The sequence below is a fragment of the Anolis sagrei genome, chromosome 3 (genome assembly GCF_037176765.1).
Source record: "Anolis sagrei isolate rAnoSag1 chromosome 3, rAnoSag1.mat, whole genome shotgun sequence".
NCBI classification, from domain to species: Eukaryota; Metazoa; Chordata; class Lepidosauria; order Squamata; family Dactyloidae; genus Anolis; species Anolis sagrei.
In genome coordinates, this window is record NC_090023.1 from 254138923 (window position 1) to 254166099 (window position 27177).

Here is a 27177-nt window from a genome sequence, read left to right on the forward strand (position 1 = left end):
TCCAGATTATCAAAGTAGGTAATCCTGGATTATATGAGGCCCCTTCTACATTGCCATATAATGATCGAAGTAGATAACCCACATTATCTGACTTAAACTGGATTATATGAATCTTCATTGTCATATAATCTAGTTCAAAGCAGATCATATGGATTTTATATCACAGTGTGGAAGGGGCCTTTGAAAATAAATATTGTTGCAATTAATGGGGTTTGCTTATACAGAAAAATCAGTTATTTTTCAATAAGGAAGGGAGACGCTTATAAAAGCAGGGATACTTCTTTAAAAATATAATACAATACAAAATTTTAATGCTTCCAGGCCCCTTCTATATTACCATATAATCCAGATTATCAAATCAGATAATCCAGATGATCTGCTTTGAATTGAAATATACAAGTTTATACTGCTATATAATCCAGTTCAAAGGAAGTAATCTGGAATTCATATGGCAGTGTAGAAGGGGCCCAAGTCAGTCTTTTTTTTAAAAAAAGAAGATGCAGTGTAATGCTGTAGTTAGCTTGTTGTTGTGGGACTTGGAAGATTGTGGTCTCTTCTACACTGCCCTGATGCCAGATTATCTGATTATCCCAGTTTATCTGGCAGTTGAGACTCATATAATCTGGTTCAGAGCAGATAATCTGGGATTTTATTTATTGTGTCAGAAGTGAGTTGAGAGTACCATTAAAATTCATTTAAAAAAAGTTTTTTTTTAACAAAAACTTGACATGATGTTAAATGTCCTTTGACCAGAAGCTGGCCACTTGGAGTGCCTCTGGTGTCTCTGTGAGGAGGTCCTCCATTGTGCATGTGGCAGGTTGCATTATAGTAGATGGTCTGTGCTTTACTCTTCTCTGCACTTGTATGTCGTGGACTCCACTCAGTAGCTCCATTTCTTAAGGTTAGCTCTGGGATCAGATCCTGGGACCTAGGTCACTGTAGAAGGGGCTCCAGATTCAAGTTTCTAGTGAACCAGTCAATGTCTGCCTCATCCTGGAAAGTAATTCTTTAGGGAAGTAATTCTTCACTAAGTAAGTTCTCGGAATCATCAATGAGAAATTTCAGCAGTTATCTTTTCTGCTGTGTGAAAGCCTTTGAAAACCATGAAGTTTTTGAATGCTATTTGCAATTTGGGACTTATTCGGTTCACAATTTGTCATATTATTTTCCACAAAATTTGTGGAAAATAATATTTTAACACAGAAATATTTTTTCTGTGCAGAAAATTGTATTTTTTAGGCAAATCAAAAGGTTTCTAATTTGATGCAGAATAAAGTCTCAATTAAACTATTGTCTGTAATTGTCTAAATTAATATTTCAGACTCTTTAGTCTGGGCTATTACCAGGATTAACATTTCTACTTTGGAATACTATGTTTCTCTCAGAAAATCTGCATGTGGATTTTGTGCAGAATATTATCCAAAATGCAAATATTCCAGTCTAGCCAAGATTCTTCTTGTCTGGAATTATCAAACATGATTTTTTTTTTTACAATTTTCTAAATTTTTACAAATACTATTTTCATCCCTACTTACCTCACATGTGTCTTTGTATTTTGTGACATTTACACATTTTCAAAATGGAATTGCATCAAGTAATGCCAGTGGACAGTGGAGCAGCGACTCAGCAGGTAGAGCTCATTTTGGAGCTTCAGAGAAAAGTCCTTTAAGCTTTCAAGTTGACAGAACTTGTGTCCTTGCAAACAGTAGATGAAACAGAAACAAAGTTCTCTTTGTGAGGTTCATGTCTGACACTGTATCATTGTATGTAAGAGGAGATGCAGTGTAATGAATTCTGGTCAGAGGTTGCCAAGTTCCTCCAAACACTCCTTTGCCTTCGAGAAGGAGTTTCAAAACTGTAGCCTTCTCTGTTAGAGCATATGAGCAGTTGAAGCTCTTATGAGCAACTGAAAAGGGGAAAATGCTTTTGAGTGAGGAAATGAAATGGGTTTAGTCGTTTCCATGCACTTATTGATTTTGATTTTCTATGAACATGCTGGCTTTTCACAACCTGGGGTTTGCTAGTATTCAATGATTCACAACAGTGATAAAACTTTAAGGTCATGTCAGATAGTCTCATCCTATCATTGCTTGTTGTTGCATAACATCACACTGTCAATATCAGAACATGCCCTCCTTTTCTTTTGGATTATTTTTTGGATTATTTAGCATCTGTACTGAATGAACAACAAAACTGTTATTAGCATAGAGCCATAGCCCAGGAAATGGCCTGATTGCATATATAAAGTGGGAGATCAGGCTCAATGTATGAAATATTTACAGATTTGATGTATTAGTAACAAAGAGAAGGCATTCTTTTTTCTCTCTCTTTTTTACTGATTTTATTCTAAATATTATATTCTAATACAATTTACTTTTCATTCTGGTGTTGTGTCTGGATATCAGTGCAGCTTATTTAATATGTATACCTCACTTTCTATTAAAATAATAACCAAAATGAGTTCTAATAAAAATGCAATTCAGGGTGACAGTATAGCAATGAAACTGTGCTTTCAAATTAAAGCAGATAAACAAAGCAAACTGTAGTAATTAAAACAAGCACGACACTGCATTCACACACATACACACAAATAATAGCTCTCATATACATTCGAGCTATACAATGGCTTTAAGAGGAGAAGCTTAATGTATTTTTCTTTAGCTTTGAAAGTTTTACAGTGATTATGATTAGAAATTGTGTTATTTATACTGATAATATTGATAATAGTGTGTGTGTGTGTGTGTGTGTACACCATCATATGTCTCTCTGTCCTAACTGTGAACCACAGCCCACAGAAAATGTGTGTATAACTGTTGTAAATGTAAATGTGTGTCTTGTGCAATGTGAAAAGTCATTGACAGGCTCTCTATACCCCCCAACATTTCATAGCTGAAAATTGGGGCACATGTGGCCGAAAGCAATATGCTTTTACCTGAGCCTCCTGGGAAGAGCAAGATACAGCCTTGCCTTTTCCTTCTCCTGAGCTGAGTTGAAACTGCTTGTGTATTCTGGTATCAGTTTGCAAGGAATTGAAGTAAGTTTAGGATGAAGAAGGAAAGTAGTGACAGGAGAAAGAAACTGAGACACTTGAGAAACAGTTGAAAAAAGTGGGAAGTCATATGATTGTCCATTCCAAACTGGAACAGTTAGAAGGAACATTGTCACATTTTGAGGCATCCTCTCTTGTTGAGGATGTTAATGTTCTGAAACATTGTTAAAGGTGTAAATGGCAGGGTTTCTTCAACTTGTAATAGAAAGCAAGTAATCCGTTTTGAATTGAGAATCTGAATAAATGTATATACACATTCATGTATATATGTGAGAGCCAGTGTAGCACAGTAGGAAGATTTACAGCCTCATCATAAGTGTTCTACTTCACCTAGCATCCAGGAGGAAAGAGAGAGCAGCGGGGCAAATTTCTTGCCCTGCTCACTGCTCTCTCTCCGCCATGCATTCCCCATCACATGAGGGAAGTGTCATCCTCACAGAGAGACCTCATGCTGGCTCCAGTGGAGCTAGCACAAAATGGGAAGCCTCCTATGTTGGGGGGGGGGGGTGCTTTCACCCTGGTTGGGGGTGGGATCTCTGCTGGAACTCACACAACATCATGTGATGTCTGGCATGGGGCTCCATTGTCTAGACAGGGTGAAAACATCATAGAATGCTAAATTCATGAATAACATTGGGAAATGTATTGTCGAAGGCTTTCATGGCTGGAATCACTGGGTTGTTGTAGGTTTTTTCAGGCTGTATGGCCATGTTCTGGAGGCAATTTTTCTCCTGACATTTCGCCTGCATCTATGGCAAGCATCCTCAGAGGTAGTGAGCTCACTACCTCTGAGGATGCTTGCCATAGATGCAGGCGAAATGTCAGGAGAGAATGCCTCTAGACCATGGCCATACAGCCCGAAAAAACCTACAACAGCCCAACATTGGGAAAATTACAGTCCCAGAGGAAAGCAAAGGCAAAGCCCTTATCAACAAATCTTGCTGAGAAAATCCTGTGATAGGGCTGCCATAAGTTTGAAATGAATTAGTTGACCACAACAATAATGTGTACATTATGTATGTTCTTCTCTACCTTTCCATTCCCCTACAGTTAGCTTTCTGTGTGAACTGGTATGTTAGAGAAATTTTTAGGGATGTAACTGGGTCCAAGCTAGCACTCTGGCCAAGTATATTAAGGTAGATCTAAATGCATACACTATCCTGTAAAAAAAGAAAGGAGCAAAAAGATTTTGTGCAGCTAAATCCCCATGTTCTGACAAATCCTTTGACTCTAGTGTGGGAGAATGAAGGGCATAAGCCTGCCTTAATACAGTTTCACAGCAAAGATTTTATTAAAATTAGACGAGAGATAGAGCATGAGTGAAATGGTTCAAAAGCTCCATCTAACTCCTTATTGCCATCCGAGAAAGACTGTTCAGCTCTGAAGAAATACTAAACATGCACCAAATCTCTTGCTGTTGAATATAGCTTTTACAATCACCTTCTGTAATGATTTGAATGGCAGGGGCAGTTGCACTTTTTGGCAGTCTCTCCTCTGAAATTCCCTCAGCAAAATTATGGAAGGAAGTGATAAAATAAATCCTCAATGGTTACTAACTTTCCTTTCAAAAAAGAAAACACATATATGTGAACAGACTAAAGTACCCTGTTTTTTCCTCGATAAGCAATACAGTTTTACTGTCTAAAAAAATCCCGAGTGTATTAGTTGAATACTTTTTGTGCTATGCATATGGTCCTATTGGACTTTTTGAACCCAAAGACTACAGTCAACTATTAGACTTCTTTTAAACCAGACATGGGCAAACTTTCTAACTTGGGGACCGCACGGCAAATCAGAGTGGGGTTGGCAGGCCGGGAGGGAGGGGGTTCTCCTCAAGTCTCCTCCCTGCCCTTTCCTCCCCTACCTCTTCTTTTTTGGAGGCAGAAAGTAAAGGAAAGACAGGAATCATTTGGATTCCAAAAGGGTTAGCCTTGGTAAGGATGAGATGGTGGATGGGAGAGAAAAAATGTATTTATTAGACCCTGTATTGCCTACTCCTGATATAGAATCCTACAATTCTAGAGCTGGAAGAGACCCCCAAGGACTATCCAGTCCAACCTCCTGCTATGCAAGAAGACATAACCAAAGCACTCCCAATAGACAACTTCTGCGGAAAAACCTCCAGGGAAGGACACTCCACCATACACCAAGGCAGCCTATGCCACTCTCCAACAGCTTAGTCTCAGGGAATTCTTCCTAATCTTTTCAGTCAAATCTCTTTCCCTGCTATTTGAAACCATTGCTCCCTTGTGCCCTGGTCTCTAGAGCAACAGAAAGTCATTCCCCCCTCCCTCTTCCTCAATGGGACACCCTTTTAAATCTTGAAACATGGTTCTCATGTTTCCTCTTTACCTTCTTTTCACCCAGGTAAACATCCCCCAGGAGGAAAGAAGGAAGCAAAAAGAGAGGGACAAAAGGAAGGGTGGAAGGGAGGGAGGAAAAAGAGAAGAAAGGAAAGACAAAAGAGAAGGAAGGAAGGAAGGAAGGAAGGAAGGAAGGAGAAACAGAGAGAGGGAAGGAAGGAGGAAAGGGTGGTAGGGAAGGAAGAAGGGAGGGAGGAAGAAAGAGGAAAGGAAGGAAATAAGGGAGGGAGGGAGGGAGGAAAGCGAGAAGGTTGTGCACTGTTACATTAGGTTATGCACTATTACTTTAGGAATTCAGCGTATCTGTGGGGACAATGCAGACATTTGTGGTTTGTAAGGGATTCTGGGGTGTTTGTGGAGGTGTACTGTATTTTGATGGAATGAAGGGTTGCATAGTTTGGGCAAAAATAATCTGTAATTTGTGTCAGTTTTTTCAAAAATGTTTGGGAATCTTTAAGGACCACAAAACTGGGCTCCAGGGGTGACATTTTGCCCACCATGGTCTAAACTGATGGCCATGAAATAACTTTTTTAACCATCAAACATTACACTCATAAATATAGCTCACACATTTCCTTTTAAAAAAGCCAAATCATTAGAATGAAAGACTAAGAAAATTGACTCTGCCTTATAATCATAATGATATTCTCAGATACAGACTTTTGATATTCTTTTTCTAGCAGCATGAGCATGAGCAGCTGTTCAGTAAGTGAAGAAAAGGGGGAGAACCCCACAGTTTTCTCTTGAGGTAAAGACTGGCCATTTTCCCTGCCATAAATAAAAGATCCCAGTATTTTGACCTTGGGGCCTTATAAACAGAGTAAACAGTGTTGTAAATCTTCCACAGAACCTTCTTGGCAAATGTAATATCACCCATGATGAAAGAAATGTTTTTATATCTACCTCCTAAGCTGTGCTGAAAATAAAGCCTTAAAATGATCTAGTTTGGATGCTCTACCTCTGGGATCTGGGCTACTGTAGATAAGAAATCTCACGCCAGAAGGCATATAGAATTGCCGAGCTGGATGGGAGCCCAAAGGCCATGTAGTCTAATCCCACACTGCATCTGGAATCCACAATGAAAGCATCAAGGGAGCCATCTAATGTCTGTTTAAGTAGCTACAATAAAGGAGAACTCACCATATTTGGAGAAAGTCTGTTCCACTGCCAAACAGCTCTTCAAATCACAATGTTTTTCACAATATTTAGTTCAAATCTCTTTTCTTGTGATAAAGATCTATTGGTTTGGATCCATTTTTTTTTGGAGAAGCTTTCACGAAGTAAGCTTCTATGAATGAAAACAAGCTTTTATGAAGCAAGTGTACAGCTATAATGCCAAACCACAGGAGAAGTCTGTGTGCAGGACAAGGAAACACAGGGAATGAGTTGGGCAAATTTGAAGAAAACACTCCTAAGAGGTAAAGACTGAGCAGGCCTGGAGCCAGGATTTTGTTTCGGGGGGAGCTGAGTTTGATTCGGGGGGGGGGGAGGGGGGGCTGAGAATGAGTAAAAGAGGGTCCACCCTAGCAAACCTTTTGTATCATTACCCCAATACCCCCATGCATATGGGATATATTGAGTATGGTGATCAGATCATGATATGAATAAACATAACAGTTTAAATAATATATTAATGAGAATTTGGGGGGGGGGGGGTGCTTAGGGAGCTTCAGCCTGAGGCTGAGGAAGTACTATATGACACTCTCCACATTCAATGTACAATCTGATCAGAGTGCTAGCTGACAGGTAATTCTTAATTACTGTTGGCAATAGAACAACAGTCTTGGCTCTGCAATGGGCTCATGCAATGGTGTCAAACTTGTGGCCTTCCAGGTATTTAGGACTCCCAACTCCCAGAAGCCCTAACCAGTTTGTCCTATCATCAAGAATTCTGGGAGCTGAAGTCCATAACATCTGGAGGCCACATGTTCTACACAATTGGGTTGACTTTGAGGGCTGTCATTACACAAACATTACACAAATCTCTAATAGATTGTTGTTATTCTCTCACTGCCCCGGACTTGCAAGTGTATAATGGTCTAACTTATCATTGAGATTATATAAGTTGTGAATGTGTAGTTCTACATTAGCATTTCTATCATCAATATGACTTATCATTTAATTTTTTTCTGAAGAAGAAAGTAACTTGTCTTCTTTTGTTTTGTTTTTTAAGAAGAAAGTGACTTTTCTTTTGTAGAAATAGAAGTATAGACTGCTTCTTAACTGTTTTTCTTAACTGATGAGAGAGAGAGAAAAGATAGACATGGAAACAACCTGTTAGAAAGTAAGCACATGAAAGAGCTGAACCTTTACCAACTAGTGAATGATTCCCTGGGGCCAGGTCATCACTCATGAGGGTAGTTCAGAGGCAAAGTCTAGTATTATATTTTTCAGTCATATATTTATTTGGCAATCCTAAGTAAGAAAGTCACTAATAAATTGCCAGGAAATAACAAAATATATCACCACAAAAGAGCACACACACATAGGCATATTGTAATTTATATCTAGAAGTGGCAATTTCAACAAAATTGCTGTTCTTTGATTAGAAATAACACCATCTACTACATCTCACCATGGTGAGGAAGACTGTGATGAAGGAAACTCCGTGTCTCTTCATCCTGTTGTCTAAGGACTGATTGTTGATGGGCAAGTTTATGACCTTCCTTTCTTATGAGGCTCCTTCTTTGGAGGCTTTTAAACAGAGGCTGGATGGCCATTTGTTGGAGGTGCTTTGAATGTTATTTTCCTGTTTCTTGGCAAGGGGTTGGACTGGATGCCCCACGAGGTTTCTTCCAACTCAATGATTATATGATTCTGTCATCCATTAACTTCTGATTTCAGATACAGGACCTTCTATCCTCTAAAGTTGGTCAATTTGTCAACCTAATTTTGATGTTGTCTAATCATTTATAAGTGCAGTATGTGTGTTGCATCCATATGGCATAACTCCATGATGCTCTGAGATGTGTGTGTGTGTGAGAGAGAGAGAGAGCATTTAAGAAGTATCTAGGCTCAACCAATAATACAATTCATTTCCTATCCCACTGGTAAAAATAGTTCCCCATTAACAGCCCAGTGACTGGTCCTGTCCACATGGTGTTTAATTAACATACATTCTTCAGTAGTGCAGGATGGTTTCCTAGAAAATTGGCTCATGTCTGTGTGAGAATGAAGGCAATAGGAGAGTGAAAGTGACCATGTTATTCTTGAACTATGTCTATTATATGCATTATTGAATTATGTACATGTTTGCTGAATTAAATCAGATTAAACATAATTTATTTTATAATTAAATAATACTCCAAATAATTACATCAGATTGCAACCATAACTTCAGAAATTAATTTGGAGTTGTCATCCTGAGGCAGCTCCATGGAGGGGGTGAGGGAAATCAGCCATACCTCCTGTCGATTGATCTCAGAACACTTTACATGTTTTTCTATGGAGCTCTGTGGTCTATTTTGTATTTACTGCATCTCTTAAGATTGTATAAAATTATAATTGATTTGTGGTTGTTGTTAAACCATCCTCTAGTAACAAGTTTACAATTGATTGCAAGTCCCTCTGAGACAGATTTAAAAATACAACATTAAAAATGCATTTAATCTGGCCTTTGAATCCATGTGTTTGGTTTCAGAAAAAGTGAAATTTAAAGCCGTCTTTCGAAGTCTGTAAAATAAACTCGGTAGGGCAAGATAATAAATATCTTGGGAATTCATATTTTACCTGTCATCCCAAGGAATCATAAACTACTTACTGCATAATTTTACTTACACGACTCTTGTGACTATTAATGTTTGTATAGTAACTTGTAAAACATCTGGTTATTATTCTGCCTATATTAGCTTTTCATACTAATGATTTATTTTTTCGTTTTCTCCAGGATACAGACCTGCAGCTAACTGGAATTGATTTATAAATGGGGAATCTGCAGTAAATGGATGCTCTCTTCATATTGCTACTGTGGAAAACAGAATTGTCAATTGAATGTAGTCTGATAAATAGGCCTGCGTGAAGATGTTATCTCAGCAAGAATGAAATCAATGGAAGATGCTTATCGTGTGAAGAGCGTTGAGAGAGTTTTCTGACAGGCTCGGATTTTGGAGACCCAACACATACATTTCATTTCATGGGTCTCTTGTGAAAAACCCTAGTTTATCACCTCCCTTCCCAGGAAACGGATACAAATAAGGTTGTCATAGCTATACAACTGATGTGGGACCATGGCCTTTCCAAGATCCATGTGGCTGAACTGTGTATGGCGAGCGATACTAGTCCGCTTGTTGCATATGGGACTGGATGCAACATTTACTCTTTGTGTACTTGGGTTCTTGCTTCATGCTGCTGCCGTGTCGTCACAAAAATTGGATGATACTGACCCTGTGGTGACCACCAGCTTTGGAAAGGTTCGAGGGATGAAGAAGGAATTGAACAATGAAATTCTGGGGCCTGTCATTCAGTTTTTTGGGGTTCCTTATGCTGCCCCACCAACTGGAGAGCGTCGATTTCAGCCTCCTGAACCACCATCTCCTTGGCCAGACATCAAAAATGCTACACAGTTTGCCCCAGTGTGTCCCCAGAACATTATAGAGGGCCGGTTACCTGAAGTCATGCTTCCTGTCTGGTTCACTAATAACTTGGATATAGTTTCTACCTATGTTCAGGATCAGAATGAAGACTGCCTCTATTTGAATATATATGTCCCAACTGAAGATGGTGAGTTATTTACAGGAGAAGCAGGGAGATCTTTTGTTTTTACTTTCCTATGAAGTTATTTACTCTTAAATCATATGTACTGGTAGCCAGCACGGCTTTCTTGTCTGCATGCTAGCATTTTTTTCTCCCAAATTTGTATGCATGTGGCTTTTCTATGTATGCATCAGTTCTTAGCCTCTATTGTCCCTTCTCTTCTCTTGTCTGTTTTCTTTGTCCTTTAGCACGTGTACTCTTGGGTCAAAGTTGGTACCTAATTCCCATTCCCACCCATTGAGTTCTGGGAAAGATGCATCAACATCTTGATCCATTGCATGGATAGGCAAAAAGGAGTCAAACCTCTTCTGCACCTAACCAATAAATACATAAAAAAGCAGGTCATCTTGAAGTTAGCTAGTGGTATTGCATGCTCCTACTGTCTGTCACGGAGCTCCATGTTATTTTCTAGTCTTCTATTCATTTTTCAGTCAAAAGAATATCCAAGGAATGTGCCAGAAAACCCGGCAAGAAAATTTGTAGAAAAGGAGGTATGTATAAAGTGGTCACAAAACGAAACCTGGGTTGGAAAAAAGCACATTAAACCTATGCAGAGGAAGATCAAATTAACACATCTTAAAAGAACAGTAAACTTCACTTTTGTTGGTTGGTAGCTGTGCAGAAAGAAGAAATAGCTTGTGATAAATGGATCTGTTAAACTAGTTTAAATAAGGAAAAGTTTAAGAAGAGTGAGAGAGAAGGAAAGTGTCTATCCTATCTGCTCCGCACAAAAGCCTAAAGATCTTGTCCTTATTGTCTTCTACTAGTTTATCTGAAAGTTTGTTCTGAATGTGATTGTCAGAGGTATCAAACATAGTTGTAGTGTGTGTGTTTGATGTGTGGATTTAGGATTGTGGCATAGTGTCTAGTAAATGTAGCAAGGATAGACGAACATCTGATTCCATCAAAACTTTTTTTTGTAGCTGTTCTCTTAAGAGATCATATATTTCATCAGTGATTGCTAACATGTGATTTTCCCCTCTTTCCAGCTGGTGTAAGGTGTAAATACAATTTCCAGGCTGGTAGGATACCAGCTATTTTCTTTAGACAGAAAAAGATAATAAATTATGTAGGGATTTTACAATGCCATTTATGTTTATTATAATTCTATATTATTTATATGGCAACAGTAATGTAGCATTGGTTTTCATGCTGGGCCTTGTTACTGCTAGTATTATGAAGTTATATATTTGAATTCAGGGCTAGGTACAGTGGATGGATACATCTCTAGCTATTGCTTATAGTGAAGGGGGGATCATACAATTTCAGAATTCATGGGAACGTTTCAGATTTCAAGGAGTTCACTCAAGAGCTACAATACAGAATTGGAAGCTCTTCCAATAAATTTGTTTAGTAAAGTTTAGGACACAGAATTTCAGATGCAGAAATCTATCAATAAATTACTACTGGCATATATGAGGGAGAAATTAATTATGAATTTCAATTCTGAAATGCAAGTAAATTAATTGTCCAAAAATGATACAGAACAGGAGTTCTGATGTAAAGTTTTGTGATTAGTAAGCCATTGCATGGGAATGGAATAAAACTGGTCATACCACTCTTTTTGTAAATCATGCAGCACTTTGGGATCTAAAGGGGACTAAAACTAAGCTAACAATTCACTCTAGTGGTACGTGTGTTTTTAGTTACTCATTGTTTGTTGTATCTTGAACTTCATTGCTAGGTGATTTCAATTTGCAACAGTGTGTTTGACAATGTTAGCAGATTGTTAAAGAAACATCATACACTTTGTGTTCATATTTTATTTTGAAAGATGTGGGTCCCCTTCTGCCAATGCAGTGAACTAGGCTATAATTTCAATTCTGTGACTAAAATATCTATTTCTGTATTCATTTCCATGTGTTTGTAAGAGCTCACCTACTAAAGGAAACAACCTAAACATTTAGAAATGGCACAGGATACAACCCAGGAATATGTGATCAAGCAAGTTTCCATTTTAAGGTTTAATGGACCATATTTCCCATATTTTATGAAGTGGGGATTACATTTGCTCTCCAGAAGCCCCATGTTAATGGATGGGTGCAGTCCATTTCTCTGAGAAACAAAATGCCCAAAGGAAAGTGGAACATTTCAAATGTGACCCAAATGCTGTATATCTGTTGGAATGAGATGCATTCAAGGAATGTAATTATACATGCAAATATGTGTTTGCATTTAAAAAAGAATTGAGGTTGGATTTGACATAGAATAGAGATATGGAGTATCTTCTCAAAAAAATTTCAGCAAGAGAGTTTTTCCTGACATGCTGAGACAGTTTGCTGACAAACTGCCACAGTTCTTGCTTCCAATGCAAAAGCATAACAAGAGCACTTTCCTTTTCAGGAAGGCTTTTGTAATTTGTGATAAAAGAAAGTCTGGGAGCAAAAGAGCTGTCTTTTCCCTTTCTAAAAGACATCACACACCTATAAGAAGAACAAAAATTCTAGCTGATTGATGGGGAAGATGTGATTGATTGATTGATTGATTGACTGATGAATGAAAAAGTATAAAAATCTCAGTATTGCACTATTAGTTATCATAGTCTTTTCAATTTTTGCGCAATGATTTAATTATGATATTTCACAATTTGCTAAAAAAACAAAAACCTTCTTCAGGATGTGTTTTCCTAACCTGGAAGGAGGAGAGATGAAAATTGTGGATGTGGAATGGGCAGTCAGAAACGTAGAACCTATAGAGAAAACTGTGCCATCCCTTAGCTTGTTTTTCACAGGAAATAGAATTTGAAAGGATTATGAAACAAATGCAATGTCTGTTTAACTTTTGCCCAAATGTGAGCCATATTACATACCACTTGCAGTATAAGCCTGTTGAAGGTTACACAAAAGAAACATGCTGCATTCAAAGGATTGCATTTTGTAGGACTGTATTAAGTCTTTTTTAGAGCAACTGCTAATGTCTGATATATTTATGCTGCTGAAAAGACTCAATGGATTAATTCTGCTCAACAATATTTACAACAATTATTAACTTTATATCCCAACCTTTCCCCATTATTTATAATACAACAGAATAAACAACAATTACAGATTTACTTGTACAATGGTGTAAACAATAATTATGAATATACTTCAAGTTGGAGATGGACAACATGGTAGATTTAGAGAAGCTAGAGAATTAGAGAACTTTAAAAATAGAAAACATCCCCAACATAGGAAATAACAATAATGAAGGCCAAAATTATGCATCAGACTAACTTGGTGGATAATCTAAATACCTAACAGGATAGTATTCATATTTATTATCTAGGAATGGAAGTAGTAGCCCAATTCCAACAATGTCCAATTTATTTGTATGTTGAAGAAGGCTTTGGGAATTGATGGGTTTTGTCAATCTTTGCTGGTGCTGAATCTGTTCCAGATTTTAATCCAGACTTTAAAAGGGCTATCCAAGGTACTGAATCTTATTCCTAACAGGTTCATTGGAGTCCCAATTGCCAGTATTCTGTGCCCATAGAAAACTTCTCTTGAAATTAAGATACATTTTGGTGGTCTGCAATATATTGTTGAAGTTCTGCCCGAAATCGGGAGAGAAGAAAAATCCAACTTGACATACTCAAGTCCTTGGCCACATTTAAAATAGTTATTTGAATTTCAGCCAGTGTGTAGACTAGTTATAATGAAGAAACGAAATTAATATTTTCATGGAAAACAGCTCAGAAAATAAGAATGTCTATATTGGCATATCAATAAATCTGGTCAATAGCTAATCTTTGCTATAACTTTTCACTCCTCAGAAATACATTATCATCTTTTGACATCATTGTCATAGCAGCCATAAACTCCAATTAACTATTTTTCCCAAGACCATATTTGCAGGAAGTGAAAAACATTTTTCATATTGGTTGACTTCTTCCTTGATATTTGCAGAATTCAGAGTAGTTTTGAGACTTAAACTTTCCAAAAATGCACTAGAGCAAACTACTTCATTTCCACACCCTTCCATTCTCCCTCAAGAGGTTGTCATCAGAATAGGAAAAAACAGTTTGTATTAAAGCTTACAACTTTTTAGATTATTTTCCTGATTAACGGGCATACATCTCCCTGGTAGTCTCAACTGAAGCAGACCCATTGGCTCAATGAGAATTACAGGGAGCCACAGTAGCACAATGGATTAGACCCTTGTGCCGGGTGAACTGCTGACCTGAAGACCTGAAAGTCTGAGGTTTGAATCTGCGAGATGGGATGAGCTCCCATCTGTCAACCCTAGCTTCCCATGTGGGGATATGAGAGAAGCATCCCACAGGATGGTAACACATCCAGGCATATTCTGGGCAATGTCTCTGTAGATGGCCAGTTCTCTCACACCAGAAGCAACTTGCAGTATATTCTTAATTCGCTTCTGACATGTTTTTTAAAAAATGAGAATTACATAAGTATTCACAATTAAAAAATTTGTTGAGTGACTCTTCTCTCGTTGGAACTATGAATGAGATTTAAACTCTGGATTGTGTACCAACATTAAGACAGAATCATTCAATTCATACATCATAGTGAACCCTGGCTTAATACAAGTCATGACTTTCATCTTAAAGGGAGTGAGCAACAGAAGGAATGAAGAATACAGAATGGAGGATCATTTTGGTTCATGTTCACTTTCGTTCATCTTCATCTTCATTCTTATTTATGAGTCAATTCACTGTGTATCCATGTGAATCCAGGAAGTAGAGCGATTTGAAGAAGGTCTGAAGAAAGAGAAATAAAGGTCATTTTTATGCCAAGGCATAGCCATGATCGTACAAAAGAGTTTGGGAAAATTACAACTCCTGGAATCCCCAATTCATCGTGGCCAATCATCTTGGAAATTGCAGACCAAGCTCTGTCAGTCATAACAGAGACTCTGAGAAAGATGTTCCATATTCTGCAGAGTTAAAAAGTTCATTTCCAGCTTAAAGCATTAAGAATGTACTTTTGTTTACTAATCCAATTAAACACAATAGCAGTGACACTATCATTTACTTTACCACTTCTGGAATTTAAGAGATCTGCAGCTGTAGGAGTTATCTATAACAATATTACATTAGAAGCTGGTTTAGAAGTATTCCACATAACCAAGAGAGAACAGAAATGCATTTGGTTTATAATTTTCCCCACAAATCCATGGTTTTCTGTTCAAGCCTTGGGATAGGGAGGAACCATTTGAAAGGAGAAATATGCCCCACCCCATTCTTTCCATTTTAAAAGTCATTAATCTACATTTCATTCTGACATGTTGTTGTTCATTCGTTCAGTCGTCTCCGACTCTTCGTGACCTCATGGACCAGCCCACGCCAGAGCTCCCTGTCGGCCGTTACCACCCCCAGCTCCCTCAAGGTCAGTCCAGTCACTTCAAGGATGCCATCCATCCATCTTGCCCTTGGTCGGCCCCTCTTCCTTTTGCCTTCCACTTTCCCCAGCATAATTGTCTTCTCTAGGCTTTCCTGTCTCCTCATGATGTGGCCAAAGTACTTCAACTTTGTCTCTAGTATCTTTCCCTCCAGTGAGCAGTCGGGCTTTATTTCCTGGAGGATGGACTGGTTGGATCTTCTCGCAGTCCAAGGCACTCTCAGAACTTTCCTCCAACACCAGAGCTCAAAAGCATCTATCTTCCTTCGCTCAGCCTTCCCTAAGGTCCAGCTCTCACATCCGTAGGTTACTACAGGGAATACCATGGCTTTGACTAGGCGGATCTTTGTTGCCAGTCTGATGTCTCTACTCTTTACTATTTTATCGAGATTGGACATTGCTCTCCTCCCAAGAAGTAAGCGTCTTCTGATTTCCTGGCTACAGTCTGCATCTGCAGTAATCTTTGCACCTAGAAATACAAAGTCTGTCACGGCCTCCACGGTTTCTCCCTCTATTTTCCAGTTGTCAATCATTCTTGTTGCCATAATCTTGGTTTTTTTGACGTTTAGCTGCAACCCGGCTTTTGCGCTTTCTTCTTTCACCTTGATTAGAAGGCTCCTCAGCTCCTCCTCGCTTTCGGCCATCAGGGTGGTGTCATCTGCATATCTGAGGTTGTTAATGTTTCTTCCAGCAATTTTCACCCCAGCTTTGCATTCATCCAGCCCCGCACATCGCATGATGTGTTCTGCATACAAGTTAAAAAGGTTGGGTGAGAGGATGCAGCCTTGCCGTACGCCTTTCCCAATCTTGAACCATTCTGACATAGTATTTTGAAAATATAGATAAACCTTAAGCAATACCTTATCAGTTTTATTTGTGATTGAATTAATACAACGAGTGCTTGTATCTGTGTACTTGACTGTAACACAATCGACCTTGTACATTTGTGAATTTTATTATTCATGGATTTGATTAAAATGTTTTTTCCAGGAATCTCTAGGCCTTCCATTGCAATTCTGTGGCCTTGCAGGAAAACCTAGATAGATAGTCCTAGACAGGTGTCCTCTCAAGTAAAAATATATAGCCTTTTTATTAATGGGTTTTCATTTTCATGGTAGTCCCGTGTCATTAACCCCAACAAATGTGGAAGGCTGACTATACTGCATTGACTGGGAAATGGACTGCTTCATAGTTTAATTTCTTTGCATTGATTTCTGTGCCTCCAGTGCACTGAACAAAGTGATAGCATATAGGCAGTTGGCTTCCATTTGTCTTTTTCATGCACTCCTCTCAGAACAGGTACATGTGTTAATTTCATCTGATGAGAATTGGATAGGCATGCAAAAATTTGCATATAGGAATTATATTAATATATTATCTTTCACTGTAGTTTCAAGAAACATATAGGGAGAGCTCATGGTTTAGGGTTGTCAAGTATCTCTTTGGTTGAGGATCAAAAGGTTTGCCACGTATAGGATTAGCAAGTGCTCCTACTTTTAAGAAATTTCTCTTCTCTCAGGGATATAAAACTTTTCCTTGCATTTAGGCAGGAAAAAAATGTCAGAAAATCCTGTATTTTATGGTATGGGCTCTTCATAAGGATAAACAGGTATGCATCATGTAATTTATGAAAGTGAACATTATGTAAATTTTACAGAGAAGCACACAATTAAGTAAAATCAGTATTTCATTTGGTATTTAGGCAGAATGTGAACTTGTTAACAGCTATTTCATGCTTGTCAGCCTTGCACATCACGAATTTCAACTTTTGCTATTTTGAAAAAATATCACAGTACCATATGGACTAGTTCAACTTAGGGATCTCTGTTTTGATCTTGTTGATTTTTTCCATATTCCTCTTGCAAATACATCCTTGTCCATGTTACATGTTGAGCTGCAAGATGTACTGGATTTTCCTCATATGGAAATTGGTACATAATATGCACATTTATTTTATTTACCTATCATATACAGTAATAGCTTAACATAAGAGTGTAATTGGTTCTGTGACAAAACTTGTAACTCAATTTGCTCATATGCCAAATCAAATTTCCAAATTGAAATGAATTGAAATGCTATCCATCCCTTCCAGCCTCCCCCCCCCCCAAAAAACAAAAACAAAAAACAAAACATACCAATTATTTTTGTCAAGATCAGGGAGCTTGCTGGGGGGGGGGGGGGGAAAGGAAGGCTGCCTCCTCCTCCTCCGCTTCCTTCCTTCCAAAAGTCTGTCAAGAGGGACCCACAACCAACTCATCAAAGCCCCCATAGCCACACAGCAAACCGAAACAGAGGCCACAATTGCCCAAACATTTTCCCTCTCCCTCCCTTTTCTGTCTTTTCCTCCTCTTCTGTGTCTCTCTCCCTTTTCAGTCCTTCATTTTCTTCTTATCCTGTTCCTCAGTGGCAGTGACGGTGTTGTTTTTCCTCTCTGGGGGTGGCAGTTGCAAGGGTTGTTGCTGCTGTTGTTGTGGAGGGCCTGAGGCAGTGGAGGCATGGTGTCTGCTGCACTGGGCATGGCGTGGACACCTACCAGGGTCTCCTGTTGGCAGCTCATACTGAAATCATTTGCTGGCTGGGGTGAGGGAAGAAGATGGGACCGCTTTTCTGGAAACTGGGACTGTTCAGAAAGGGGAAGAGAGAGAGAGAGAGAAACCCCACTGCTCCTTCACCAGCCCAAGTAGCTCACTGGGGGGGGGGGGGAGGAAGACCTTCTCCTATGCTTCTTTCCTTCTTCTCAAACACCACTACCTCCCTCCCTCCTCTTCAGCGGTCGTTGATGAAGGGGATGCTCATGCCACCTTGTGGCTATGCTCCTGCCCCCTCAAAGCTGTGTGGCTATGCTCCTGCCCCCTCAAAGCTGTGTGCACAATCTGCTCCCCACCCTTTGCCTTGTCCCACCAATGCTGCTGCCTGCCATCATGAGGAGGTGGGGAAAAAGAAGGGTAGGGAAGGGTAGGGAAGAGAGAAAAAAGAGTGGCAGGTGGGTTTGAGAGGGATTTGTGGGAAGGGAGATGTTGGAGGAGAACGAGGCCTCAAAAAGGAATATCTAGCTTGTAACTTGGATCTCAGCTTGTATCTTGAAGCAAGAAACAAGTTGAACAAAGACACATATCTCAAAAAACCTGCAAGTTGTGTCATTCATAAGTCGAGGTATCACTGTCCTCATTTAAAAGTGAACATCATGTTTAAGTTGAAAGCAGGTTATTATGGATTTTGTTTTGGCTGATGGAAAGGGCATGTAACAAGCAAATATTTTCCTCTCTTTCTAAAAAATAAGATATATTTATTTGAGGGGTTACAATTGGGGGAGGGGGTGAAATGCATTGTTGATCTAAAATGAGATACAAATTCAGGTAGGGATCAGAATATAAAATGAGGAAAAATAATGAGAATGCAGCCTGAAAAAAAGAGGAGGAAGAGAGCAAGGAGATGGACCTAGGACAAAATCAATGACAAGGAGCAGATGTCAGAAGCACTTTCACTTTATCACTCCTTCCTTGCTCAAACTGGAGGAAGAAAAGTAGTCCTGTATTGTCGAAGGCTTTCATGGCCGGAATCCATGGGTTGTTGTAGGTTTTTTCCAGGCTATATGGCCATGTTCTGGAGGCAATTTTGCAAAATTGCCTCCAGAACATGGCCATATAGCCCGGAAAAACCTACAACAACCCAAAAGTAGTCCTTTCTCTCTTCTTTTCAGTCAGTGGAATTCATTAGCAATATGGGGAGTTATTTTAGGTTCTTGAGGTAGAGCGGAATAGCAGCAGCCATTTTTAATAAGAGCTTTCTTCACAAGCTTTTCTGCAGACAGACTGCATCAGCCATTTTAATAGATTTTTTTTAGTAGTAAGCTCTTTTTATGAGTAAAATGGTCACTGTAGTCTCTCTGCAGGGAAGCTGATGCAGAAAGCCATTGTTAAGAATGCTTGCTGTCCTTTTGCTCCGCCTCAAGTGTTTGAAATGGCTCCCCCTTGTTGATGATGAACTCTGTTCAGAGCTTTGGGGTGATTTATTTTTGTCAAACTTTTTTTTACTTATACACAAATATATATACTAATTAATTTTACCCTGTTGGATGAAACCTTTCTAAAAAAAGAAAATACTGTGTTCGTAACAACATGTGCAGTATTGTTTTGCACAACCCATTTCTATGAAATTTTTCAAAAGCTTCACAAATAAGTGAATGTTCAAGGGAGAGATTCTATTCCCATCAAATCTTGTAATGTGCAAAAAGTTGGTTTCCTTGTCATTGTTAAATGTAAAGAAATCCTTTTTCATTTTGTTTGTCTCCCATCCTCATTCAGTGGCCTAATTTTCCACTGTCTGCTCATACATGAGAAGGAGCTGCACATATGTACCATCATATGTACATAAGATACCTTACTCACAGGATCTCTCTTTCTGTGGAGGAGCTCTATATGCATAGATATGTGCAATCAGTATACAGGGTATGTTTGTATGTCTGCATAGACACTGGACTTGGTGTTAACAATCTTACGGCTTTCTTCGTGTGGTCCTTGAGAAGATAGGTAGAGGGTATCCATTAGAAATATATCATTATCTTTTGCAGTTTGGTGTGAACATTCCACATGATGAATTATGAACAAAATGCATAATATTAAATTAAATGGTCCCACTCCAATGGTTGCACTCTGTTACGCTGTGTTATCCTGCCTAGCATAAAGACAGCTTTACTAGCCACATAAGAAGGTATTTAATGCAACCTCTGGCCATGCAGTATGTCAGGCATGGTCATATGCCACAACTGTGTTAGGGAAATACGAACAAATATTGTGAACCATCATATGTGATGGTTCACAATGGTGATGCCAGGATAACTTGGACTGCATATAAAACTTCTGGAAGGTACTAGGTTGCTTAACTTCATTAGAGACCAGTCAATTCTTTGATCGACGTGACCACAGTCATGAGTATGAATGAACACAGAACATTTGGACCCTTGTATGTGATACAAATTCCACAATCTCCAACAGCTGGCCAGCTATATTTACTGGGGCCTCTGGAAACTGAAGTCCAAAATAGCAAGATGATCAAACTGTGTGATCATAATTATGCAGTGCTGAATTTTCCGGTAACTGTTATATGGTATGAAATAGCCATGTGAGCCTAGCTTTAGCTTTCAAGGTTTTAAGGCATATGAAATGTCTGATGCTTTCACTGGATGTGAGGATGTACCACAGTTGAAAGTCAGGTCCTTGAGGCCTAAATGGCACCTCCACATGCTGAGAAGTCACTGATTGACTGCAGCACTTGTTAGTATGGGAAAATGTAATTTTTCTAACCTTCTCTCTGTCTTGCTCCTGCCCATTCATCTTCCTCCAGAAACAAAGGGCTCTCTGTATAGCACTAAAGATGAATGGGAAGGTTGCTGAGATGGTGCTCTCTACTTGCCTATAGCACCTCTTTGAACCAAACAGTGCTACTCTGAACCAAAAGCATCTGTCATCTGTGAGGTCTTTTAAAAGTTTTTTTTAAGGTGAGAGAAACTTCAGTCTACTTCTTATAGATCTGGCCTGTTATAATTTCAAAAACAGAATATAAGGCCAATCTTAATTGAGCTTTAGTAGACTCTGCAATGAGATAATACATTATATTTATTTCAGTCAGGCTTTAATATGCTATGGCTATTTCTTCGTACTTGGTGGTGTGAAGATGCCATTTATTACCATCCAGGGATGCCGATGACCAGACAAATCTGTACCAGGGGAAATTAGGGTGTTCCTCAGAACAAACCCTTTTGCATTCCCATATCTCTTTTGGGTGAGAGTAACTGCAGTAATTTACATGCTTTGGCTTGCATGCAGTGCAGCAATGGCTGTTGTTGTTATGCTGTTCATCAAGCATGTGTTATTAGCTGAGTGACTTTTACCTTCTATTACCAGGCATTGATTTTATATAGTCATAAATAAAAATGCAGGGCTCCAGTGCTTTTAAATGTACTATAGCCCAAGAGACATTAAATAAATAAATAAATAACGAAATGGCCCAAAGCAACAGGAAAATGAGAAGGCTAAAAAGAATGTGTGGGTAGTTGCAGTAGCAACTTAACTTAGTAGCAAGGGGGGGAGTGGATAAAGAAGCTTTTCTTCTAAGTTCTAGTCTGTTCTCTAGTCTGTTCACTCCAAATGTTTACGAGTGAACTCCATTGGGTTAAAACAGTGGTTCTTAACCTGTGGCCATGAGGATGAAAATCAGGTCTGTGAGCCTCCTTCCTCTTTATTTATTTATTTTATTTTATTTCTACTCCTTTCACTGTGCCTGACACTCCTTCCCTTTCCCTGACTAGCCCTGCCCCCTTAGATATACCACATCAGCTCTAGATTATTAAATATGGTTTTCTGTGGGCGAGCAGATGGTGACTACTGGATGACATAAGTTCTGTATCAGAAACTAGAGCAGATGTGGTATATCCAATGCAGTTTTCTGGATCAGCACCCCAAATAACCAAACCAAATCTAATGGTAACCAAAATCTGATTGATAACTCTTTTGGTAATACTGTTGGAGAGTGGTCCCTGGTCAAAGTGGTCCCTGGGCAAAAACAGGTGGGGAACCACTGGGTTAAAGGATTGCTATGGTAGAATGGCAGCATGGATGACTTCCTAGTTCATCCCATTCCCCACCTGATTTGTCCTTGACCTGACTGGCAGTGTTCATAGTCCATCTTGCTTCTTCTGGTGATCTTCCTTTTCCTCACTAAAATATGAGGGCAAGAAACATTATTCTAACTTGGAACATGTTTGGGTGGACAGCTCCCAGTATGCCCTCCCCCACTAATGTGGCTATACTACCTGAGTAATTCTGGAAGTTGTAATCCAGAAAAAGTGAAAGCTGGCATCCTGTTGATTACTGATGCATGATAAGGGATTCATGGCCTGGATACATATTACACTTTTTGTGGAATGAGGACAGTTATACATCAATATCTTTAACTGACTACTAGCATATGTATATACTACTAATATTTATAATATTATAATGTAATACAATATAATACTAGTAATAATAATACAATATTATAATTATAATTATATATTTACATTACATGTAATATTACTAATAATATTACAATGTAATGGTATAGTGCAATATAGTAATATATAATACTGATATTGTACTATGCTAATAATATAATATATTGTATGAAAATATATATTTTAAGCCGCTCTGTGTCCCCTTCAGGGTGAGAAGGGCAGCATATAAATGCCGCAAATAAATAAATAAATAAATAAATAGCATGGATGCTTTACTTTCCTTCTCAGAAAACATCTATCTGCTTAATTTAATGAGGGGATACACATGGGTCTGTATCAACACTCTTCTCTTTGTTGATGTGCCTAGAAACGACTCTAAGATGGACCACTAATGTGATCTGGTAGAAGGAAAATCCCTGCATTCTTAATAGATGGATGATGCTGTGGTTCCTGGCATCAATAGAGCAAAATGAGTAGGACATCAAGAGGTTTTCTACAATCACTCTACAATAATTTGTAAACAGTCACATCTTCATTATATTCATTACACACAGAACTGGAAAACAGGTCATTAAAACTTAACAACCATTACAGATCCTTGTTTCGGTTTTAGCTTTCAGACTAGGCATGACAAACAACACCATGCAATACAATTCTATAGAACAAATTGCCTTCATTACTTTGTGTGTGTGTGTGTGTGTGTGTTGTTCTTGCTGCCTTTGGAAACCTCTCTTCTGTCCTTTACAGTTGAAGATTTGTAGATGAAGACACAGATTGTTTTGAGATGTATTTTGGTTTTGTTTGTTTTGCCTTGCTATGCAAGACTTCCATTCTGGTTCTTTTTTTTAAAGAGAGAAATAGCTCATAATATTATAGAAAAACCCTATCCACAATTAGTTTTATATTTGTCTTTGCTGCAGAGCAGTTCTGTGCATCAAGTACATATTGCTCTTGGAAGAATGGGACAATCTACAAATCCTTCTAAAATGATAATAGTTAAGCTGGGGAAAGGGGACTCTATGGGTGAGAAACCCAATCTAGCCTAAAATGGACCAGGATCTGCCCCACAGACTCAGTAGTCATTTTACTTTCTCATGCTTGTCAATAGTCTTGGGAGCTGAGGGTGCAAAAGTTGAATGGCCACCTCTCACAAATCCTTTAGCTGTGGTTTCTTGCATTGGCAGTGGGCTGGGTTAGATGAGCATTTTTCTCCAATGGGAAAAATAGAAGTTGAGTGAGATCAGGTTGGCCCTACCTTGGATCAGTCACATTCCCTAATCTGTTCAGTCTGAACTATTTCACCAGAACAGCAGAGTCTCATGTTTCTTTGAAGATGAGCAGGTTTTATTTAGCATATGTTTTTGTGGGATGCAATTCACTTCATGTTATGGAACCACATACATTTTTTCTAGAAATATAATGGGAGGTGAAAACCACCTGTGGCAGTCTTGGTATGCACCTTTCAGATTCTTTGATAGGTATGATAACCTATAAACAGAAAAAAATAATTAGGTATTGAAGGCAGGGCATAATTTATGTTCATTAACACTTTCTCTTAGCAATGGTACTTGATTGAAACGTTAGTTGCATTGCTATTCCTTGGGTGAGAGTGGGGGATGACTTAAAGTTGTAATGGAAAATTGTAAGACCTGCCTGACACTCGAGTGAAGTGCTCTAGAAAAGCAGTTATATCTTTCTGTGTAGCCGAGCATTGCTCTTATTAAAACTAGATATAAAATTGAGAGCAATTACATTAGCTGCAAAAAGAGAAGGGCACTCTGTGGCCTTAGCATACAACAGATGGGAAAGTACAGGTCGAGCTCCTCTTCTCTGGAATTCCAAAATACTCTAAATTCAAAATTATCCAAATAACTGGATGAGGTCATAACATCTTTGCTTTCTTATGGTTCAATGGTGCATAGTTTATTTCATGCAGACAATAATTAAAATGGGTATGTATAATTTTACATTTAGGATAAGTGCATAAAGTACACTTGAAACAAAAAAATGCATTTTGTGTTTAAACTATCTCCAAGATATCTCATTATGTACATATACACAAATGCAGTTATTCAAAAATCTGAAATCCAAAACACTTCTGGTCTCAAATATTTCAGATTAAGAAGTACTCAATCTATATTTCTATCAATGCATGTCAGTATAAAAGCAATTATTTAACCTGGTAGCATTGTGTTTGCTTCTCTCCATTTTCTCCAGCTTGCTAGTTTTACATTCCTTGGCATTCCTCAATCTGTTGTTTAAGACAGAATAGTCTGGTAAATATGTCATATTCTATTATGATCCCTGACTGGCATGCAGAAAGAGTTTGTGTGATATTTCGGTAATGTTTTTCTGCTTAATGTTTCTTACCTTCCCCTTTACATTGCAGTTTGTGCTAACAATTTATAATGTAATTTTCTTGGTTGATATTCCAGTTGTTAATGAGTGATTTTCTTTTGTTTTTAAAAAAATAGATCTCTGGAGAATTTAACCTTAGCATATTTTAGGGACTGCCGATATTCCTCTCTCCCCCAATTTATAACATCCTCAGTCATTGGTAGCTTTTAGTTGCTGAACCCACAGTTTTGATGATAGGATAATGGACTTGTGCCCTTTGTGTGGTGACTCCCATTTCTTTATTGGAGGCACTGTAGACACATCTTGGAACTCTGGTTCCTACTATTATCCACTCCCCTTCCCATCAATCTCTTTTTAAAAAGATAGAGTTTTTACTCTTAAGGACTTCATCACATTAGGCAATTTCCCCATTTTTAGACACTGTTAAATTGAATTGCCTTGATTACCATCACATGATGCAAGCCTACTTCCATTGGTAGCCCAATGGTCCCCAGAAATTTCATTCAAAAAATGTGCATCACTTGGAGCAATCAATCTACTATCTCCAAATGTCTGTATGCACCTAGATGTGGACAAAAACCCATGGATTTTCCCATGTGGTAGCAACTGATCACGGTATGATGTCTGTTGTTGGGCAAAAAGTGGGTGGTTACAACCATTAATCATAAATCTTCTCTTGCCACCATTACTCCCTCAGATCTATCATTACTGTTAGTCCCTGCAGTTGATGGTAAGTCCCCTCTTCTTAAAAGAAATGTTTTACATTACAATATCTGGACCCCCCCCCCACTCATCTTCATTAACCAATGCAAGCTACAAAATAAGTAAGTAGTAATTGTAGACACCCCCCCCCCCCCTTTCAGTAGTCAGGCAGCCTGAACAACAGCCGCTGTTGCAGTGTCATCCTTATTAAGTTCTCTGCCCTGCAGAGGATTCATACTCCTGTTTTTGTGCAGTGGGTGGGTCTTTTAAGGGGAAAAAATGGTGGGGGAAGTGGGATGGGTGGGGACTACGCCAATGAGTGCGACAGCAAAAGAAGTGGGCAAATCTGGATAAGAAGAACAAATGTAGCAGTTGAGAAGTAATTCTCCATTTTATTTAAATGTGGGCTAACACTAAATACTACTGGCAAGGTCCAGATCAACCTGAATCAACCCATTATTCATTTAATATGATGAAGTCCTAATATTGGAATTAAAAAAAATGTTCAACCCCCTCCATTTGTAGTGAGAGCTGTATCATTTTAAACTAATCGTCCAGTTGCTATAATTCTTGTTCCAAGTTCTTCTGCTTGTTACTCTCACTCAGTCCCCCCCCCACCCCACCCCAAAAAAAGTCCACATTTCAGGCTTAGTTTCAACAAGCAATCAGTACTGCTTGGCAAAGCATAAAATGTTTGAAAGGATCTATCCCAATTAGAGTTGGGAAGGTTACTTTTTTGGCTAGGGAGGTTCCTGTAGTTGTACATATGCCAAGACTTAGACTCTTTCCTTTGATTCACCAGTATGGCCTTGTAATTTCTCCTAGAATTACTGGGAAATCCAGTTCCTCTACATCATCTTGGAATGTGATGATTGGCTGTCTTGCATAAGAGAGATTGGTTGGCTATCTGCCAGGGATGCTTTGTTCCTACATTAGTGAGGGGCAGGTTAGATTAGGTTGCTTCTTGAGACCCATTCCAACTGTAAAACTTTGCGACTTTCTGGTTCAGCACAGTATTTTAATGGATGTATTTGCAACTCCAAAACCCAATTCTTTCAGGAAACATAAAAAAGTGAAAACAATACCTTATCATTTCTTACAATGGTAAGCAACATATCTATTTTGTTGTTGACATTTCTAGCACAGCTTGTTTCAGTTTTCTCCCTGACTTCCCCTGTCTATAGTCTAAATACCGTAGAGACCTTTTCTGTCAAACTTTTCAGCTACACACCCCAAGATAATGAACAAGACATTGTATAATGCAGAACTTTTCATCCTGGTGCAATCTGAAACCATTTGTGTCAGTTTACAGTGTTTATAGTATTGCTGCCAGACTTGAAATGTGAAATTGCCAGCAATTTCTCTTTTCTGTCCATACCAAATGAAGTCATGTTTAAGAAAGAAACCATATTATTCTCTTTTTGTTAACATCTCTGTGATTCCCTGTCAATAGGGCACCTAGAACAGGGCTATGCAACCTTTTTCAACCTAAGCCACAAATTCAGTTTTCACAGGTGTTGTTGGGGACCACATTCCAGTGGTAGATGGACTTTGAGCCAAAAGGCTAGAACCAAAAATGTATATGCCTAAAGGTCGAATTGCCTGTATCTACATTTT

The 27177-nt window shown here is 38.6% G+C and overlaps 1 protein-coding gene across 11 annotated transcripts in view; it reads left to right on the forward strand.

The window, feature by feature from the left end:
* Nucleotides 1-27177, forward strand: part of NLGN1 (neuroligin 1) — a 782169-nt gene that overhangs the window by 217228 nt on the left and 537764 nt on the right. For 7 of the 11 annotated variants that reach the window (XM_060767500.2, XM_067466048.1, XM_060767499.2 and 4 more), the window contains exons 2-3: nucleotides 9299-10131; nucleotides 10596-10655. In XM_060767500.2, coding sequence (XP_060623483.1) covers nucleotides 9639-10131; nucleotides 10596-10655 — 553 coding nt within the window. In that variant the 5' untranslated portion in view covers nucleotides 9299-9638. The remainder of the gene's footprint in view (nucleotides 1-9298; nucleotides 10132-10595; nucleotides 10656-27177) is intronic. The other 4 variants (XM_060767505.2, XM_060767507.2, XM_060767503.2 and 1 more) reach the window with 1 other exon arrangement.